This window comes from Lynx canadensis, chromosome B1, assembly GCF_007474595.2.
Source record: "Lynx canadensis isolate LIC74 chromosome B1, mLynCan4.pri.v2, whole genome shotgun sequence".
In the NCBI taxonomy this organism is placed as follows: domain Eukaryota; kingdom Metazoa; phylum Chordata; class Mammalia; order Carnivora; family Felidae; genus Lynx; species Lynx canadensis.
In genome coordinates, this window is record NC_044306.2 from 162,873,115 (window position 1) to 162,894,876 (window position 21,762).

The following is a 21,762-nucleotide window of genomic DNA, read 5'->3' on the forward strand; positions in this document are numbered from 1 at the left end:
AGAACAGAGTAGTGTGGTCATATAGTATATGTGTGTTTAACTTTTTAAGGAATGGAGAAACTGTGTGCCCAAGTGGTGCTGTTTTTTCACATTTTCACCAGCAGTGTGCAAGAGAGTCTCTTCTGCTCTATTCTTGTCCACATTTAATATGGTTAGTCTTTTTAATTTTAGTCATGCTAATAGGTATGTAATGTCATCATTATAGTTTTAATTTGCATTTCCTTAATAATAAATGATGTTGAGCATCTTTTCATGTTTATTTAACATTTGTGTGTCTTTGGTGAAGTATTCCAACTTTTTGCCTGGTTTTTTTTTTTTTTAAATTGAGTTTTCTTACTGTTGAGTTTTGAGAATTTTTTATGTATTATGGGTACAAGTATATGCTTTAAAAACATTTCTTCCAATTAGTGGTTTGACTTTTCATCTCCTAACAGTCTTTTCAAAAGTGGAAATTTCTAATTTTAATAAAATCTAACTTATTCCTTTGTTCTTTTATGGATTGTGCTGTTAGTGTTATATCTTGTAACTCTTCCTAAGCCTGGGTGCAAAGATTTTTTTCCTGTTTCTTCTAGAATTTTTATAGGTTCAAGTTTTACTTTTAGGTCTATGATTGATTTCGAGTTAAAATTTTTATATGGTGTAGTGTATGGATTGAAGTTAAAATATTTTTTCTTTGCATATAGGTATCCAGGTGTTTCAGTAATATTTGTTATAAAGGCCATTCTTTCTTCACTGAATTGCATTTATTCATTTGTTGGAAACTAGTTGTCAGTATATATGTGCATCTGTTTCTTAGCTCTGTTCTGTTCTCTTGATCTGTTTGTTTATTTTGATGCCAATACCACATTGTCCTGACTATTGTAGCTTTATAATTATGTCGTATAATTGGGTAGTGTTTTCCAACTTTGTCAAGTTGTTTTTCTTTTTCAAAGTTGTTTTGCTTTTTACGTTGTTTGTATTCCATATGGATTTTACAATCAGCTTGTCAGTTTCTACCAAGGAGATTCTTTTGGGATTTTAGTTTGGATTGCGTTGCATCTATGCATCAATTTGGAGAAATTGGTGTCTTAAAAATATTTAATCTTCTGACCCATGGAACAATAATATATCACTCCATTTACTTTTAACATTTTTTCTGAGCAGTGTTTTAAGTTTTGAGTGGACATGTCTTGTATATCTTTCCTTAGGTTTATTCTCAAGTATGTATTATTTTTATGCTATTTTGAATAATATATATATGTATATTTTTATTTTTAATTAAGATTTTTTATAGTGTATATAGTATACTACTGTACATTACTATGGTGTATAGTGTAACATACAGTGTTATGTTAGTTTCAGGTATACAGTATAGTGATTCAGCAATTCTGTACATACTCAGTACTCATGTTGTTAAGTGTACTCTTTAATCCTCATCACCTATTTCACACACACACACACACACACACACACACACACACACACACACCTCCCTCTGGTAACCATCAGGGTTTTGTTTTGTTTTTTTTTAATGTTTATTTATTTTTGAGAGAGAGAGAGGGAGCAGGATAGGGGCAGAGAGAGAGAGGGAGACACAGAATCAGAAGCAGGCACCAGGCTCTGGGCTGTCAGCACAGAGCCCAACTCGGGGCTCGAACTCATGATCTGTGAGATCATGACCTGAGCCGAAGTTGGACGCTTAACTGACTGAGCCACCCAGGTGCCCCATCCCATCAGTTTGTTTTTTTATAGTTAAGAGTGTTTTTTAGTTTGTCTTTCTCTTTTTTTCCCCTTTACCCCTCTGTTTTGTTTCGTAAATTCCACGTATAAATGAAATTATATATTTGTCTTTACCTGACTTATTTCTCTTAGCATTATATTCTCAAACTCCATCCATGTTGTTGCCAATGGCAAGGTTTCATTCTTTTTTTATGGCTGAGTAATATTCCATTGTATGTATATACCACATCTTTTTTTATTATTTTTTTAATGTTTATTTATTTTTGAGAGAGAGAGAGGGAGAGAGACAGAATGTGAGCAGGGTAGGGGCAGAGAGAGAGGGAGACAGAATCGAAAGTAGGCTCCAGGTTCTGAGCTGTCAGCACAGAGCCCGATGCAGGACTCCAACCCATGAGCCATGAGATCATGAACTGAGCCGAAGTTGGACAGTCAACTGACTGAGCCATCCAGGTGTCCCTATACCACATCTTTATCTATTTATCTATCGATGACATTTGGGCTGCTTCCATAATTTGGCTATTGTAAATAATGTTGCAATAAACATAGGGGTATGTGTATCCCTTCAAATTAGTGTTTTGGGATTTTTTGTGGGTAAATACTCTGTAGTGTGATTACTGGATCATAGAGTAGTTCTATTTTTAACTTTTTGAGGAATCCCCATACTCTTTTCCACCATGGTTGCACAGGTTTGCATTCCCACCAACAGTGCGCAAAGGTTCCTTTTTCTCCACATCCTTGCCAACACTTGTTTCTTGAGTTTTTGATTTTAGCCATTCTGACAGGTGTGAGGTGATACTGCAGTTCTGATTTGCATTTCCCTGATGATGAGTGATTTTGAGCATCTTTTCATGTTCTGTTGACCATCTGGATGTCTTCTTTGGAGAAATGTCCGTTCAAGTCTTTTTCTTGAAGCCCATTTTTAAATTGGATTAGTTTACAGGGTATTGGGTTGTGTACATTTTGTATATATTTTGGTTACTAACCCTTTATTGGATATGTCTTTTGCAAATATCTTCTCCCTTTCAGTGTGTTGCCTATTAGTTTTGTTGATTGTTTCCTTCACTGTGCAGAAGCTTTCTGTTGATGTAGTCTCAATAATTTATTTTTGCTTTTATTTCCCTTGCCATAGAAGACCGATGTAGAAAAATGTTACAGCCAATGTCAGAAAAATTACTGCCTTTTCTCTCTTTTAGAATGTTTATGGCTTCAGGTTTCACATTTAGGTGTTTAATTCATTATGAGGTTTTTTTTTTTAATTTTTTTAGTGTTTATTTATTTTCGAGAGAGAGAGAGAGAGAGAGAGAGAGAGAGAGAGAGAGAGACAGAGTGTGAGTGGGGGATGGTCAGAGAGAGCGGGAGACACAGAATCTAAAGTGGGCTCCAGGCTCTGAGCTGTCAGCACAAAGCCCAATGCGGGACTTGAACTCATGGACTGTGAGATCAGACCTGAGCTGAAGTTGGATGCTTAACCAACTGAGCTACCCAGGTGCCCCTTAGTATGAGTTTATTTTTTTTTTTTAATTAATTTTTTTCAACGTTTTTATTTATTTTTGGGACAGAGAGAGACAGAGCATGAACGGGGGAGGGGCAGAGAGAGAGGGAGACACAGAATCGGAAACAGGCTCCAGGCTCTGAGCCATCAGCCCAGAGCCCGACGCGGGGCTCGAACTCACGGACCGCGAGATCGTGACCTGGCTGAAGTCGGACGCTTAACCGACTGCGCCACCCAGGCGCCCCAGTATGAGTTTATTTTTATGTATGGTGAAAGGAAGTGGTTCAGTTTCATTCTTTTGCATGTATTTCTCTTTTGATTTCTTCTACGACTAGTGCGTTATTTAGTATTTTACTTAGCTTTCAGATATTTGGGGGACTTCATAGAGATCTTTCTGTTACTGATTTTTAATTTCTAAATTAAAAATTAAGAGTGTGGTTAGATATATAAAGTTCATTTCTTCCAGGCAGTGTTGTATCTTGCTTTTTTTTTATTCAGTCTGGCAATCTGCCTTTTAGGGATTTTGGACCATTTGCACTTATTGTGGCCAGTGACATGGCCAAATTTAAAATTTCATTTTACTGTTTGTTTTCTTTTTTCCTACATCAATGTTTAGTTTCCATTTTCATTTTCCGGCCTTTTATTTCTCTAATGTATTGAGAATTAATATAATATATTAATCTCTGATTAATATAATTTATTGAGGTGAAATTCACATACCAGAAATTAGCCATTATAAAGTGAACAATTCGGTAGCGTTTAGTACATTCACAGTGTTGTACAACTATCACCTCTCTCTAGTTCCAAAACCTTTCCATCACTCCACATCCCTAACCCAATAAGCAGTTTCTCTTCATTACCTTCTTCCCCCAGCCCTGCTAACCATCATTCTGGGTTTTGTCTCTATGGACTTACCTATTCTGGCTGTTTTGTATAAATGGAATCGTATAATGTATGACCTCTGGTGTCTGGCTTCTTTCAATTAGCATAATGTTTTTGAGGTTCATCTATGTTATGGCCTGTGTCAATACTTCATTCTTTTTTTATGGCTGAATAATATTTCATTTTGTGTATATACCATACTTTGTTTATCCATTCATCCGTTGGTGGACATTTAGCCTATTTTTACCCAAAAGGTGCTAGTGCTGCTATGAACATGGGTGTACATGGATGTGATACTTATTTTCAGTTCTTTGGGTGTATACTTAAGAGTGTGGGATCATAAGGTAATTTTACGTTTAATTTCTTGAGGAACCAGAGCAGTGTTATGTTTAGGGCTAGTCATTTCCCACCAGTGAGGCAAGACTATCCTGGATACTTTTCTTAACCGCCTGTGAATTGTTATAGTTTCTAGTATGGCTGATGGAAAGAGGCAGTTTGCTAGATTTTTGTGAATTAGGGACATTGTTACCTCTAATTCTTTCTAGTAGTTCTCTTTGCTCCACCACTGGTAGTTTCTTTACCTGCAAGCATTGCTCAGGACTCACCTTAGCAATTCAGTAGGAACTGTCTGCATATCTTTGGGGTTTGTTCAGCATGTAGCACTCTCTTTGGTGTTCTGTTCTGTGGCTTTTAGCTGCCCTGGTCTCCCCAGACCCTCAGTTTTGTCGCCTTAACTTAGGGAGGCCCCAGGCTTTGTCTGGGCTCTCTCCATGTGCTGTGACCCAGAAGCTGCCTTATATCAATAAGCTTGGGAAAGCATGGGACCTGTGTCATTTTTTCCTGGTCTCTCAGGAATCAGTATTTTTCATTGTCTGTTGTCCATTGTCTTTGAAACAATTTCATATGTTTTGCCCCCACTTTTCTTTGTTGTGTCAGGCCAGAGTGTAAGTATGGTGCCTCTTGTAGTATCTTGGCTGAAAATGGAAGTCCGTTCTCTTTTTATAGAACCGACCTTGACGTATAAGTACTATGCTGGATGCTGGGGATAGAAACATGTATGTTAATGCTTAGAGAGTATGTAGTCTCTTTGGACAGTTGGCTGAGTGAGTGCAGAAATAGTGTAAGTTTGTAATTACTTGTAATGTTTTTCATGAAGTAGCTCTAATAACAGAAGACAATAAATATATGTCCTTAGGGCCTAGGAACATGAAGTGGCCACCTGCAATCACAAAATGCATTCGAATCTTGTCTTATATCTCAAATACTCATTTGAATTTTTCATTCTATTGCATAACATATATTTGTTTTAATAGAAAATGTTTAAAATTACTTCTGTTCAAAAAAATTTTTTTTAATGTTTATTCATTTTTGAGAGACAGATACTGAGTGCGAATGGGGGAGGGGCAGAGAGAAAGGGAGACACAGAATCCAAAGGAGGCTCCAGGCTCCGAGCTGTCAGCACAGAGCCTGACTCGGGGCTTGAACCCACGAACCGTGAGATCATGACCTGAGCTGAAGTCAGGCGCTTAACTGACTGAGCCACCCAGGCGCCCCTAAAATTAATTCTTAAGTTGATAGTATGGAAAAAGCATATTTGTCTTATGAAAATGCTGGTTTCAACTGCCATTTCTTTATGCTGCTAGTGTGCCATTCTCTGGAAAGTACTTATTCAGCTAATATTTCTGAAACCTCATTAGGGCTTGGTGTACTGTTTTAGATGCTGTTTAGGTACTATTTAGAGGTTATGCGTTTCCTCTTGTGAACTTAAAAGACAAAAAGCAATGAGGAGATTACAGATAGTTGATAAGAACTTGGAAGACAATAAAACAGGAAACTTCAGCCTCTTAGGTTTTCTGGTAAGCACCTGAGGAGCTTCCAAGTGAATAAAATGCTTTAGCTTCATTAAATAGATTTTATGGCATTTTCTTTGCAAAAGCTTATTTTTACTTACACATTTGTTTATACTTTGCTCCCTGATTGTGCCTTAATTGTAGTATTATAATTTAGAAAATTTATGTCCAAGTAAGTGAACTCTGACTTGTATGTGTTTTCATTTGGGTTTGGCTGATTTTTTGAGGAAACAGTTTTCATAATTTTACTGTGTGTTTTGTTACAGTATTTTTGTTTTGAATTGTGTTTCATATTGGAGTAACTATTAGTTTCAGTCTTCTGAGACTTTGTGCATATTTATATCCTATTCCAACTTTAATAACTTTATAGACTGTATATGCTCTTAGCCATTATCCTTTTTGGCTGAAAACCCTAAGTTGTTGACTGTTCATACACCAACTTCTTATACTTGTTAGTTTAAATTTACCTCCTCTTTTTCGTGCCTTATCTCTCTTACATGTGACCAGAATTATGTGGTTTCTAAAAATGCTATATGGATTTGTTGTAAATAGTGTATATTTCCATTCCCTTTATACTCTTTTATTTACTTATTTTTATTTATTTATTAATTTTATTTTTACTTAGTCCTCTATCAGGGAATCATTTGCTTAGGAATAGGGAAGTAGGCTGCACCATGTGGTACCTGGGATCTGTAGTTTGGTGCTAGAAAGAACTGGTTTGGAAAGTGGCACTTACTCTGAGTGACTTCTCAGTTTACACTCTCTAAACTTCAGTCTTTACGTAAATAGAATGGTGTTAATCTCTTACTTGCAGTGTTTTAAGACTTAGAGCAAGTGCATGTAGAATACTTAGTATAGTATTTTGCCTATAGTAGGTGCTTAGTTAATGGCAGTTGCTATTATTATCATTTTATTATTGTTCTTCCTGGTATTTGTCTTGCTAACTGCTATGTCCCAGTGCCTCTCACAGTGCCTCACATCTACTTTGTGTTCAATAAATATGTGTTGAATGAATGTACCCTTTGGCTTTTGAAATCCTTGAGTAGTAAGATCATAACATTTCAGAAGATACGGTTCTTAGTATTCAAAACAAGATTCCTACGTAAATAAAAGCATTTTGTCTTTTAGAGTAAGTAACAGGCATTTTTTCCTGCAGTGTAATAGTGTAATAGTAAATCACCGTTTGAAACTGGGTGACCTTGAGGGAATCACTTAACACCTCTGTGAGCCTGAAGTTTTTCTATCCCCTACTCCTCTTTTTCTTTTAATCTGAAAAAAAAAGGAAGCCTAACTGACCTCTCAGGTTCTTTCCAGCTCTGAAAATCTGTAATCCTTTAAAAATTGATCTGTGTCAGTCTACAGAAATGTTTGTATTTCTGAGCTTTAAGTAAAGAAGTTTTCAATGTTGATTTTAATTTCAAATGTAAAGAATGAACATTTCAGCAAAATTTTTCATACGGTTTTTTTTTTTTAATTTTGGCTTCTCTGAGTTTGTTTGTTTTTTTAAGATTTTATTTTCAAGTCATCTCTATACCCAACGAGGAGCTTGAACTCACAACCCTGAGTCACAGGCTCCATGCACGGACTGAGCCAGCCAGGTTCCTCAAGTTTGTTTGTTTGTTTGTTTGTTTGTTTTAAAAGGTAATTGCTATTTAGGTTTTGAAACTGATGAAAAGGGCCTGTATACAGTCTAACTGAATTTCTCTTTAAATTGTGGTATGCTTAGATTTACTTCTGGATATCTTTTTCTCTCAGCCCCAGTTTAGTTAACTAATAATTATGAATTACTTTCCTTGGGATGTAGTTGGAGTTGAAAATCCAAACGGGGGAGGTCAGGAGTAGAGTTTTTGAGTGAGAATATAGTCTTGTAAGACTTGAAGTAATTCAAGGGAAAGTCAACCTGGGGGAATCATAATTAGGAAGCTACAAATATTTGTATATGGGAGAAATTTGAAATATACTTACTCAGTTATACTATAGTATTAAAAGTTACCAGAGTTTTCAGAACTCTAAGTTACTCTGTGTTTAGATGGTGAGAATTTGTAGTCAGTAACTGAATCATAAAATGAGAATGGCATTGAACATTTGGGTGAAGAATTAGATAAACAAAAATGCCTCTACCATATTGCAGATAATGAAATGAAGCAAAACAAACTTAAAAGCATCTCTCTCTCTCTCTTTTAAAAGTGTATCTATTTATGTTTTAGTAATCTCTACATTCAGTGTAGGGCTTGCACTTATGACCCTGATGGGTCAAGAGTCACCTGCTTTTCTAACTGAGCCAGGCAGGCACCCCCAAATTTAAAAACATCTTAATGAAATTTTAGTGAAGGGGAATCCTGAAAAGTTTCTAATAAACAAAGGATGATGAAAGAAATGTGTTCTTATAATAGTCATTATTATTAATTGAAGATGTAGAAAATCAGTGCTAACTTTTTTTCTTTTTTAGAATGCTATCCAGTTTGCTTTGTTTCTATAAGTATAATGGATATTTATAAGGGCTTTCATGTGGTCAATAATGCTTTTTGTCTTCAATGTCTTTTTTTTCTTGACTTTATATGTCCTTCTTACAGAGGTTTTTCAGGAATCTGATCTTTGTCGCGAAGGAAGGTTTAATGCTCTTTTAATGTACAGTGATACACTTAGTATTATAAAATATGATTTATAGAAATTTCTATCCTGTAAACCAGGAGAAACAAACTTGAATTATACATTTGGGTATAACTCACATTATGTATTAACGTAGAAATGTATTAATGTTATATTTAAGAAAACCTTTCATATTGGCTATCTGACCTTTATACCTTCTTTAATGTAATTTACCATATTAACATTTGGTTTATAACGTAAGTCACTCCAAATTGCTAAATTCCTGATAACTGAAAATATTTTGCTATAAGATATAAACTCTGTAGTGATATGTAATGGAATAATAGACTCCAAGGAACAAATGAAGAGAAAGATCATTATAGATAGCCCCTGCTTTTTGAAAGTTCACATTGTGAATACTTCAGTTTTACAAAAGTTCTGTATTCGTACCTGTTTTTGGTAACTCACTGAATGAAATCTGAAGAGGATTTTGGCTTTTAGGAAAAAAGACAAAAAGTGAAAATAGTGCTTAGCGTTTGTTTTGCAGCCAGCCGTCATAGAGACAGCGGGCACCCGGGGCAGCAGGAAGGATCCCACCAAGCTGCCTCCCCGGGGAACTACATCTCAGCATCCAGCAACTAGCATCTCAGCATCCAGCCACCATAGCTTTGAACTGTGTCTGTGAGCATCAGTACCTTATCTCCTTTTATTTTGTACATTTGTTAGCAAGATGTGTCCTGATGTATCAGAAGAACCTAAGAGGTTATTTTTTGGGTCTGAGAAATCTCAAAAAAATTTCCATATAAATTAATGGTAATTGCTTCTTTATACTGTTCCGGTTTATGGACAAGTTTTTGTTAAGAACACTCTTTTGGATAGTGGGGGAAACCTGTCTTGTACACCTGCTATTAGCAAAGCATTTTATATGCATTCTTTTTGGATTTTCTGTCTCCCTTTTTACTAAAGTATGATTGGTGTACATAAAAACTGTACATATTAATGTATACACCTTGATGAATTGTGGCTAAGTATACACCTGTGAAACTGTCACCATAATACCATGAACATGACCATCACCTCTGATAATTTCCTCCTTCCCTCCCTCTTTTGTGTGTATTTGTGTGTATGATAGAGTATTTAACTTGTAAGATCTATTCCATACATTGTCTTTTTTATCCAGCTTTGAGATACAATTGACGTGTGTAAATTTAAGGTGTACAACATGATGATTTGATATATACATACATTGTTGAAACCCATATAAAATTTGTATACCAGTCCTATGTGGTAAATATTACAATATCTAATAGTTATTGAGTGCATACTTTGTGCCAGGGATTGGCTTAATCATTTTACTTGCAGTGTGTCATGTAATTTCCCCCAGATTTCATGAGTAGATGTTCATGTTATTCCTACTTTAATGATGAGAAAACTGAGTAATCTGTTTGGAGAAGTTAAGTAATCTATTTGATTTTTTTTTTTTCTTTTCTTTTTTTTTTTTTTTTTTTCTTTTTCTTTTTTTTCAACGTTTATTTATTTTTGGGACAGAGAGAGACAGAGCATGAACAGGGGAGGGGCAGAGAGAGAGGGAGACACAGAATCGGAAACAGGCTCCAGGCTCTGAGCCATCAGCCCAGAGCCCGACGCGGGGCTCGAACTCACGGAGCGCGAGATTGTGACCTGGCTGAAGTCGGACGCTTAACCGACTGCGCCACCCAGGCGCCCCTTAAGTAATCTATTTGAAGCCCCACAGTCTTAAGGCTAAGCCACGGCTAGAATCCCAGCCTTACTGCTCCAGATCTCATGGCTTTTTTTTTTTTTTTCCATTCTCTGATAAGGATACAAAATTAAGCTTTTAAAAATTACTGATTATAATTTGATTTTATACCTAGAAGTAGGGGGATTTTAAAGGTTTGAAAGAAACTTAAAGTAAGATCATTACTGGGGAGCCTGGGTGGGGCTCAGTCAGCTAAGTGTTCAGTTTTGTCTCAGGTCATGATCTCATGGTTTATGAGTTCGAGCCCAGCGTCGGGCTCTGTGCTGACAGCTCAGAGCCTGGAGCTGGCTTTGGATTCTGTGTCTCCCTCTCTCTTTCTGCCCCTCCCCTACCCATGCGCTCTCTCTCGCTCGCTCTCTCTCTCTCTCTCTCTCTTTCTGAAAAATAAGTAAACATTTAAAAATTTTTAAAATTTTTTAAGTTATTAAAAAGTTAATGTCCACATAAAATTTTCAAAAGGAGCCTTTAAGTATAGGGAGGGAATTTGCTTAAACATCCTTCTGAGGAATTTGATCGTGTTCTAGTTTGTCTTTTTGCTGAATCCAGATTTTTCGTGTGTCACAATAAGATATGCCATTTAATTTTCTGCGCACCAGTACAATATAAGACTTATATTAATTCCGAATAGAGGTGTATCATGTAATTTTCTCTTGTTCAAATAATTCATTTAAAATTTTATATGGTTTCTAATGAATTACAGCTAAAAACATTTTTGTGTCACTTATTTTAGCAATTTGAATTTGCACAGATGTTAAAAGAAAGTATAGTTCTTGAAAAATACTTAAAAAAATAAGATTTTGCATATATTCAAGCATTGTTCTAGTTAAAGCTTAATGCATTATAAATTTAGGAGTTTAAAATTAAAACTTGTTTTAAATAAGAAATTGAATTTAAATAAGAATTGATATTGTGATGTTATAAATTAATCTTATTCAAATAAACTTGAAGTTTCAATAGCTGAACTTTAATAAATAGTTATTCATGAGATATTTTATTTATACATCTTATTAACATATCTTAGCATCTTTATGTTTTAAAGACTGGTAAGAATGCCATTTCTTTGGGAAAATTTCAGAGAAATTTTGTTACAGCTTCTACATTTAGCATTTTTTTCTTTGGCTTTAAAGTACTTTAAAATTCATGAGATTTCCATTGATTGTATTAGCAACTTTTAGAAAACCACTTTTTGAAAAACCACTTTTTAAACAATTGATTGTGATCAATGAATGGTTGGTAATTGAGTATGCTATTAAGTAATACTTGTAGCAAAGTAGAGGAGTAACATGCTCAAGGTTTTCTAAAGGATTTCTTGCTGCCCTAAATGACTTATTTAGATCTACTGGCACATAATTTGCTTATAGGGAGTAGTAATTTATTCCTTAGGAAGTAATGATATTTAGAAAAAAATGACAAAAATGCTTCATAATGAGTCCAATTTGAATTTTCAGGAAACCCTAATTTTCAATTGTGCTAACTTACTATTTCTAGGTGCCTCATAGGTATTTTACTATTGTAAGCTTACTTTATTTAGATGCCTCTTTGGAAATTGATAGGAACATGTCATACCTATTGTAAATTTTTTTATTAATCATTATTTAGTTAGCCATTTTGTGAATTGTCCAGGCCATTTTGCTTCTCTTAAGATTTTCACGTTTTCACTTATTTTCACAATTCTCAAAAAAGTGGTCTCAAAGGTAATAGAAATAGAAGCCAAAATTTCTATCCTTCTGTTATTACTACTTGTTACTTAAAAGTCTGTTTATTAAATAAGTTTATTTAGAATTGCAATGTTTTTGAATCTCTATTATTTTTTACTTTAACATTGCCATATGGCTATATTAGACGTAGTTCACCTGTGACAGAAATAGAATTAGCAAGGTGTTGAAGAAATGTGTGAAAAAAGAGTTAAAGTGAGCTTTGTGATAAGGAAGATAGGTGGGAGTCCAGGTTCTTGGAGCTGTCCCCTTACAGACCAGGTTAGTGGCATGCCATTATTCCCTTAAAAACTTGTTTTGCTTGCATGGTGTGAGTTGGTGGTCTTGGTCCTTTTCGTTAAGAATCCATGATAAAATTAGATTTTTGTTGATCATCTTATGCTGCCGGACTGAGGATTCATTGGTAAAGAACCACTAACCTGTCCTCTCACCCCCAGGGTGTGAACGCTGAAAAGGATTAAGGCCCACTGTAGGGAAGCTTGCACTGAAGCCTGCACTGCCCTCTCCCCTGTTCTTTTCAGTTAAATAGAAGAAGATTTTTGGTTCCCATGAATATCAATCTGGTGCTTTTCATAAGCACCAAATTCTTTTAATAAGATGACTTATTTTTAGAAATCCAGTGGGCTAGAATACTGAAAAAGGATTTTTTTTTTGGTATTTTGTGTTGACAGATCCTGTACATACTAATTTTTTTCGATGCACATTAGTTTGCTTTTAATTATTGAATTTGGTGATTGATACAAACTTTTAAAAAATCAAGAACAAATTTTTATATGGCTAGGTTTGCTTGTCTAGTAGTAATTATAGAGTTTGGCAGTGTTAAATCTTATATTTCTTTAGAAATAGCTATCTAACAACACTGTGGACATAAACTCTTAACTTTGATTTCTAGGTGACTGCAATTATGAGGTGCTTTCTCTTCCTGTTTAAAGACTTTTAAATAGCTTTTACAAATGCTGAGATGTATATTTTTTCAATATTTGCTAAATTGATGTTGTATTTGATCTTGAAAATATATTTTGATTTTGTTAGCTAAAATAAGTACAGAATATTAAACATTCTTGGTAGTTAAAGCTTTATTTTTCCATTTAATTTGAGCTTTTGTTGTTACTAACAAATCATTTGTGGCACAGTTTCTTGCTCCCTTTTTCCTTCCTTCCCTCCTTCCCTCCTTCCCTTCTTTCTTTCTTTCTTTCTTTCTTTCTTTCTTTCTTTCTTTCTTTCTTTCTTTCTTTCTCCTTTTTTAAATGACTGCTAAGAATCTATATACTTGTCACCTTAGTGTCCTAGAAATGTTCCACTTAGATCAAGGGTTCCTTTCTGGTTTTGTATGTTCTCACCTGCTCCTCACTGTAAATCATTGAGATGTCAAGTGCAGTGATTAATTAAGCTGCACGTGCAAGTGCTTTTTTTCACCTGTCAAGCAGGAAAGAAGTCTTATCGCAAGATTAGATGTTGCTAATTCACAGTTTTTTCTCCAGATTGTCTAAGTATGTAGAAATATTTTATATTTAGATGCTTATTCAGAATACGGCATACCAGGGTTTGTTTGCTTTAGAATTCTTAAATGTCGTAAGATACAATTATTATACCAAACCCTATCATTAAACTCCTAATTAGAGGCAAAGAGTCAATTCAGAATTCCTACATAAATATTTTGGAATTTCAGGCTCATACTTTGTAATTTACCTTTTATCCAAAAACTGCTAGTTGATGTCAGTTATTTAAAGTAACTACTTTCAAGTTTCTAAATTAATTTTGTGTGCATCATATACACCATGAGATTCATTCCTAATGAGATCCATTCTCGCTATAGTACAGCATAGGTTTAAATTTGTGATGAAATGATGTTGATGGTATCTATACTTTTTTTTTTTGCGCAATGAATATTTACTGAATGTAATGTTAAGCTTTTACTTTTTATACATTGATAGAAAACAACGGACTCGGAAAGCTTGTTCTCTCCTCCCTAGTTATTTCATTCTCCTCCCCCTGTTTTAAACATCAGTAAAAGTAAAACCTCAAATTGTATAGTAATCTTAATCTATTATTAAAAAGTCCTAGAAAGGAAGATTACAAGGTAGATTCAGGTCTTGAATCGGTTTTGCCATTGGTTTAGCAGCGGGTGGGCAGGCAGATGCCTGCTCAGAGTAGAACCTATTGCCATTTTTCACCATTGATAGAGTAGCCTTTCAGAGTCAATGAGCTCTGTCAATGTGAGCTTGTCAAGGCTACAACTTCATAGACCTGAGAGGCGGTTTGAGAGGTCAGCCCTTTTCAGGTTCGCTGTGATGCAAATGAACTTTAATGCTTAAACAACTATTGGAATTTTTATGTCTGCTCCTTGTTCTTTTTTCTTCACAAAGTCATTGACGAGACATTCAGTGCTTTTTAAATTGGAAGTTGCATTGTGCTAAAGACCTAGTACAGATTTACGGAGGGCTGAAAGCAGTTAGATCATGTTCTTTTCATGGTGCGATTAGAATCAAATCGATTTCCCTACAGCCTTCAGCATTCAGATGGCAATTTTAACAAAGCTTGGGGGCTAGACAAGGGACAAAACGACTGAACTGAATGTTAATTACACTCTGCAGCCTTATTTTCTTTTGATTTGGGGCTGACTGGCAACTAAATTAACAAAAAGTGTGACCATAACTGCTGCCCTATTTTCATTTAAAAGGAGAGCTGCCTCTAAAAGGCTATCTTTACAAAGAAACAAGTGAGGTCTGCTGATCATTGTTAACAAGGGCACTTTTTTTCCTTTAAAATTCTTGCCAAAAAAAAAAAAAAAAACCACACAACTGTTAAAAAAAAAGTAATGTAATAAATTAGTCATTGGCGTATTATTGCTCAGAGTTAGGTGATTTTCTGATTCTTAGGACATAAGCTTGGAGAAAATAGTAATAGTGGGTAACTCATTGGTAGCTATGAATTATAATTGGCACCTATGTGACTAGTGTAACGTTAGTATGTACAACATGCTAAAAGGTAATGTGGTAATTTAGGTTACTGTATATACTTTAAATATTAACCATTTATTCTGTGACAAACTATTGAAAACCAGCTTGATCCTAACAATTTTTCACCTTGCTCATCCTTGCTTGACATGCAGATTTTCATATTTGATTCTTAGTAGTCATTTAGTTGTGCACATTAATAGCGCTGGATGCTTTTTTTCCTTCCCTTGCAAGGAAGCTGCAGCTGCACCAAGTTGCAGTTGCTTCTGGTGGCAGCACCGTCCCTTTTGCACCTGCAGCTGTGTCAGTCTCATCCTAACACCTGGCATCATGAATTATCCTCTCCTTTATTCACACGTCCAGGCAAGACACGTTTCATGCTGCATGGTGTATATTGCAAAAATCAAGTGAACCTAAACGTAAATTTTTCAGTTGATTCCTTGAGCAGCTAGTAGTATTGATTTAAAATTTTGATTTTAATAATTACTTTTGTTGGTTTATATACAGTTTTGCCTCTGCTTGAAAATCTTTGTGGAATAATTAAACTAGCTTTTAAATTTGGATATTATTTTTAAGTGTGATGTAAAAGTTTGTTTTGATAGCTGATTGATTTTTTATTAATTTTTAATTATTTTCTTTTTGATTTTACCCTAAAGTCTTTTGTATTTTGTTAACTGATATTTAGATAACTTGTTTTAAAATCGATATGAAGGAACTTTTATCACTAAATACCACAAAAATATTTTTGAAAGAAACGGGGATTAAAATGTATATCACTTGGTAGATTACATTAGCTTTTTAGACGTTGACAGTTTTAAACCAGAAGCTAGTAATTTTGAAACGGTTAAAAAAGATACAGTGCTAGAGAATAAAGCCATATCTTTATTAAAATAGAGTACTACTTCTGGTCATGTTACTATGCAGTACGAAAATGCTGAAAGTGTTCTAGACTACCATGTACTCAGTCACTGTCTTCTTACCTCTCTCCTTTTCACACAAAAAACAGCTGCAAAACAAAGTTTTTCTAAAACCAGTCAAGAGTAAACTTTTTTCTCATTTGTCTTCCAGACACGAAGATCGATTGAGAAGTTATTAGAATGGGAAAACAATAGGTTATACCACAAGGTGAGTACCGCAGGGAGCAGCTTCGTACTGTTGGGGTCTGAATTGCACAGTATGGAAACAGATGCTTTTGTTGAACTAAAAATATGAAAGGTGGACAAATGGGTTAGTCTGTGCGCTGCAATAAAACAGAGCTCATTTTTCTTCTTTTACTCTCCCACTTGTCTAGCTGTGCTTGCACTGGAGACTGAGCAAAAGGAAATGTGAAACGAATAACATGATGGAATATGTAAGTTAAAGGGCTGTTTTGTGAGTTTCTCTATTAAATGATCATTTATTTTGCTTCTGATCTTATTCTTTCCATGATTATTAATCAGCAAAGGTGTCAGGAGCTTAATCTCCTGAGTGCAAGGATTTTCTACGGTTCACAGATGCGTGGTTTCATGTGCAGGACTGATTTATAAAGTTATGAATGACTTGAGAACAAGGCTTCACTGTGTTCTGAAAAATAATAAATTAATTGCCAAGATAAAATAGCCTGAACATGTGTTGATGGAGTGTGAAATTTTAGATGCTGTATAAAGAATAACCACAACTTTGGTTACGCAGCAAGTCAGATATGGCTTTTTTATATAATGCTAATCAAGTTTCCAAGTATGGAAGAAAACCTTTCAACCAAGCCGTTGGAGCTTAAGAAACCTTTAGCCTTTATAGATTTTAACTGCCCATACCTCAGTGGCCTTTAAGGAATCTTTAAAAATGTTATTAGAATATTGTTTTGTAAAAATTATCTTAGAGGGAAAGCAGGAGGTGAGATGTTGCTCATCCTGTATTCTTTAAAAGACATCTAAGTGGTGCATGTATACAATGAATTTGAAAATTTATTCAGTATGGGATTTAACTTACTCCTTGATTTTACTTGAGCGATTTTCCTTGTACAAAGTTGAAAATACTGTAGAAAATCATGAATTTTTATTTACTCTCCCTTGAGCTTGAGTGCTTTATTTTAAATATGGAAAGGTTATTATACTGAAAGAAAAAGATTTGTGAAGGGTTAACTGTTGAAAATTAAAGTCCTAGTCTTTGTGAAGTATCAGGCACATTTCTGACAAATTGTTTCTATTCTTTGAAACAGTACAGCCATCATAGATAGTATAGATTTGTGTGTGCATGTGTGAGAGAGTGTGTGTATGGATAAGAGATTGATTAAAACAGTGCTTAAATAGTTGCAAATTATCATAAAATCATTTTTCTCTGTGGCGTTTTCCCTTTCTTTCATTATCATACAGTCAAATCCCATTTCTAACCTTGAACAGAAAAGACATCTTAAAAATGTCTTTTCAGTGAATCAAAAATGTAGATTTTATCATTATTTAGTATATCAGACATGTTAATTTATGATGATGTGAAAGTCACTTGATACTTTTTTATTAAAAAAAGTACATTCCAATAACTCGTTTTGAGAGTGACCTGTGAAAATGTTGGTCTTGTGCTCTCATGATGGTAAGAGAGTTTATGTATTTTGTGAGGAGGGATGAATATGTAGATTTAAAGGCTTTTGTGTGTGAAAAAATACTTGCTATATTTATAAACCCAAATAGTAGTGAATTTCTAAATTGACTTTCAAAAGTAAAACATAAAAGTTACTCCCAATGCTGTTATTTCCAGATAGAGCTATAAGAAAGTCATTCATTCATAAAATGTACTCATTATATTCATGCTTATTTTTATGACATATTTTATTAACTAAAAATAATTTACTAACCTTCCAAAACATTCTGAACTATGTGCTTTGTTTGTAAAATAGTTTAATTTATTACGAATTTTTAGATAAACACTTTTCCTCTAAAGCCATATTATTCTTACACCATCATAGAAGATACCCAGAAGAGTAGTAAAAAGGAAAAAAAAACAGGGATGTCTGGCTGGCTCAGTCAGTAGATCATATAGGACTCTTGATCTCGGGGTTGTGGGTTCAGGCCCCATGTTGGGTATAGAGATTACTTAAAAATACAAATTTTGTTTTTAAACAAGGAAAAATACAGAAAAATTGCTACAAAATGTATTTTTTTCTAAATTTTCTCAGAGTACGTGTCATTTGTGATAGTCGCATGGTGGAATAACATAATTTCAAAAACTCCCTAAGAAATAATTTTAAAAAGTTAAGATAGCACAATAATTAGTAAGAAGAGAGTGCTTTGTTTTTCTAATGAATTGGGCCTTTTTACCACAGCTTTCTCTTTGACCTTAACTTTTCTTTAACTTACAGAAATTTCATTTGTTAGTTAAAAGAAAAGAATTCTCCTCGGTTATATTTTGAATACTGGGGACAATCTGGAAAAAAATAAACTTGATACCAACTTTTATCCAGATGCAATAGAAGAAATAAGACAAGTGGCCAGTTTCTGTGTGTGACTCTGAAGGAAAAGAGTTTCTAGGATATATTTTTTGAAAACCAATAATAATTGACATGTAATCAAAGATAGCTTTTATTTTGTATTACGTAGTTGTAGTATGTAATGTAATGCCTACACCTAAGACCTGAAATTATAAAAACTGCTTGATGAGGACATGTTTGAAATATAGAAGTATTTATTGAATGTTGACTCATAAGTTGTTAAACCTCAAATCAGGTAGTTTAATCATCAGATTTTAGAGCTGCACAGAATTTTGTCATCTAGTCCAGTCCCTTTATTTAATATGAGGAAACTGAGAAACAGGGGAATGTAGCTCAAATAAGAAAGCTAGACAGGAAGCTAGTGGACATTTTGTCAGCAAATAACAGGTCAGAGAGTGGCACCTAAGGCTTATTAGTATGAGATAACCAAAGTAGCGGAGGAGTATTTTTGAGCTGTATGTGGAAGAGCCTTCTTTATTGAGGCAGATCAAAAGTCAAGAGAAATGAATAGTGAAAATGAATGTTTCTGGCCTATTTGGCTAAATGTACAAGAGTGTCCAAACCTGGAGGTTACATCAGGATAAGTTCGTGAAAGAAAAAATGAGGAGTTGACCAAACTTGGAAGCTGTTCAAGTAATGTTTTGTTTAGCATCTATTTCATACAGAGTTGGAACAAGGGAAAGAATTGATTGTAATTTAAAGCAGCTCAAGATTGGAATAAAAATGAGCTCTAGTCAACTTGTGTTTTTCTGTGTTACTGTGTTTTTGTTTTTATTGGTTTTCCTAGTAAAAGGTCTTTTGGAACAAATTTAACCTTTAATTTTGCTAACCTAGGAAGAAAAGGGCTTCTAAAAAAATTAAGAGATCCTTTATCAAGAGATCCACATATCCTGGTGCAGTAAAGTGAGAGCAAATCTAGAACCTAAAGACCCATGGAACTGGGTTAGGTACAAAAGAGGAAGCCTGAAGAAATAAATATTGGGTTGGCTGCAACCACGTGGTGCAGTAGAAAGGGCAAGGCTTAGGAGTTAAGATAGCCCTTTGTTCAAGTATTGACTCCACAGTCCATGATGTTATACTTCGTGGATCATCGCTGTCCTCATCTGTAAAATGAGGATGCTAATGCTTGCCTCGTAGAAAAGTTGTTGGGATTAAATAGATGGGTAGAGTATGAAACACTTGGTATGTAGTCCAGTTCTCATCCCACGACTGCTAGCTCTGGCTCCCTTTTCTTGTCACGCATGCATGCATTCTCCTTCAGAGGCAGCAAAATTGCTGTGAGCGACGGACTAGAATTGAAAGTTTTTGAGATAAAAATGTACTTAAATCTTTTTAAAACTTTTTTCTCTCCCTCTACAGGTCATCCTCATAGAATTTTTACCAAAGACACCGATTTTTCGACCAGATTAGCATTCACTTTATTTATAGAGACTTTCCAAGTATGTTGTCTTTCCAATGGTGCCTTGCTTGGTGCTCTCCTGGTGGTGACATAACATTGGTTCTACAGAATCGTGTGGTGTTTTTTTTTTTTTTTTCTTCTGTTTTTGTTTTTTTAAATAACCGCATGTTCTAAGTGTGCATTTTTGTCAAACTTTGCAACAGTTATTTCATACAGATGTTTAATACTTAAGTTATTGTGCTCTTTTCTGTTATGTATTCTGATTTTCAAGGATTACTTTTTTGTATTATCGAAAAAAATACATTTGAACTTAGCATAAAAAGTGGCCAGCCTTTTTTATTTTATCACCAAGGTACACACACAGTCCTCTATTTATTAATTCCATAATATAGAAGAACACTTTTGTAAGCCTCTACTTATCTATTCCAAGCACACTCTTTGTATTATTTTTCTTCCTTTTAAAATTTAAAATAGTTATTATTTTAAAATAGTAAGTTTTCTTTAATAGCTTTTTGGAATCTAACATATCCTTTTCCATACAATTCCTAATGCTCTGTTTACAGCAGAAATATCTGTTACGTTATGAAGACCTATCAACAAATTTTGAAAGTGTTTCTGTCTTCAGAGGTAGTAAGGCAGTATTAAATTATTTTTAATAGAATAGACAAATAATGAATGGTATGCATGCACCTAATGGTTACTAGAGCTCAGGATCACAAAATATAGTAGCATTACAATCTGTGTATATTTTTGATCAAGATGATAATAATGGCCTTACTTGCGTTATTTTTTATTGTTTATCAAATCTTCTATAGAAAAGTATGGAAATACTCCTTTTAAAAATTTCTAAGGAAAATACTTCTCCCAATCTAACATAATTGTAGAATGGATATATGTTTCTGAAAAGTTTTTGGAAGAAAGCAAAAGTTCTAGAATTAAAAGTAAGCTGGTGTTTAAATACCCCATTGATACTTAGAACAGATTACTATTGCTAAGAAACGGAGGACATATTTAGTACTGTTTTTATCCACTAGTTTGCTTTCAGTCCAGTTATGTATACTTTTTTGACTGAGAATGCGACACGTAAGTTTGAATCAGATTAACATATTTCTTCTAAATATATACAAATATACATATCCCCCCCCCCTTTTGGTTGTACATATCTCCATGCATTTTAAAACTTTCTAAATTTCTGAATGGCCTATGTGTAAATTTTTGTTTTTATAAACCTGAAATTATACAAGTTTTAATGTGTGTCAAGAACTTGTTCCATTCAACTGTGGTATCTAGCAATAATGTGAATAACTTTTGAAATTATATAAACTATGCTTACTAATTTGTATTAAGAATTGGTACCACTATACAGTATCTTTTCTCCTTGTATTAAATCTTTTAAATACCAGTTTCTTTAATTTATATACCTGTATTTTTTAAAAGTATTTCTCTGTACTTCTCCAGAGTACTGTAATTGTATATAAATTTGAATAGTTGGAGTCTAGAATCTTATATCCTATATCCTATATTGGACATTAGGAACTATCTTAAAAACTAGGGTGTTGTTTTTGTTTTTTGTCTGAGAATGATTTGTTTCCATTGCCCCCCAAAACACTTTTCCTACGAAGAGTTCAGAGTACAAAGATTCAAACACTTCTTTCTCGCTTTATTGACTTTATGTCCAGGGCATGTCCTACCACATTAAAGTAGTGGAACTAAAAGGGAATGCTACTCAAAAACTAGTATTCCTGTATGGTTTCAGTGTGAAAAAGTATTAAGTGGAGAAGGCTGACCCTGCCTCAGGATTCAGAAAGAACAGAAAAATACATATGTAGACACTGCAACACGTCTACATATTTTAGGTATTCCATATCAAAAATTTTGTAAATTTGTAGAGTACCATATTGATCAGCTTTATAGGAAGAACT

General features: G+C 34.3%; 1 protein-coding gene across 2 annotated transcripts in view; it reads left to right on the top strand.

The window, feature by feature from the left end:
* Nucleotides 1-21,487, top strand: part of CHIC2 (cysteine rich hydrophobic domain 2) — a 54,050-nt gene extending 32,563 nt beyond the window's left edge. For both annotated transcript variants that reach the window (XM_030313872.1, XM_030313873.1), the window contains exons 4-6: nt 16,050-16,106; nt 16,273-16,332; nt 19,801-21,487. In XM_030313872.1, the coding sequence (XP_030169732.1) occupies nt 16,050-16,106; nt 16,273-16,332; nt 19,801-19,851 (168 nt within the window). In that variant the 3' untranslated portion in view covers nt 19,852-21,487. The remainder of the gene's footprint in view (nt 1-16,049; nt 16,107-16,272; nt 16,333-19,800) is intronic.
* The last annotated feature ends 275 nt before the right edge of the window (nt 21,488-21,762 follow it).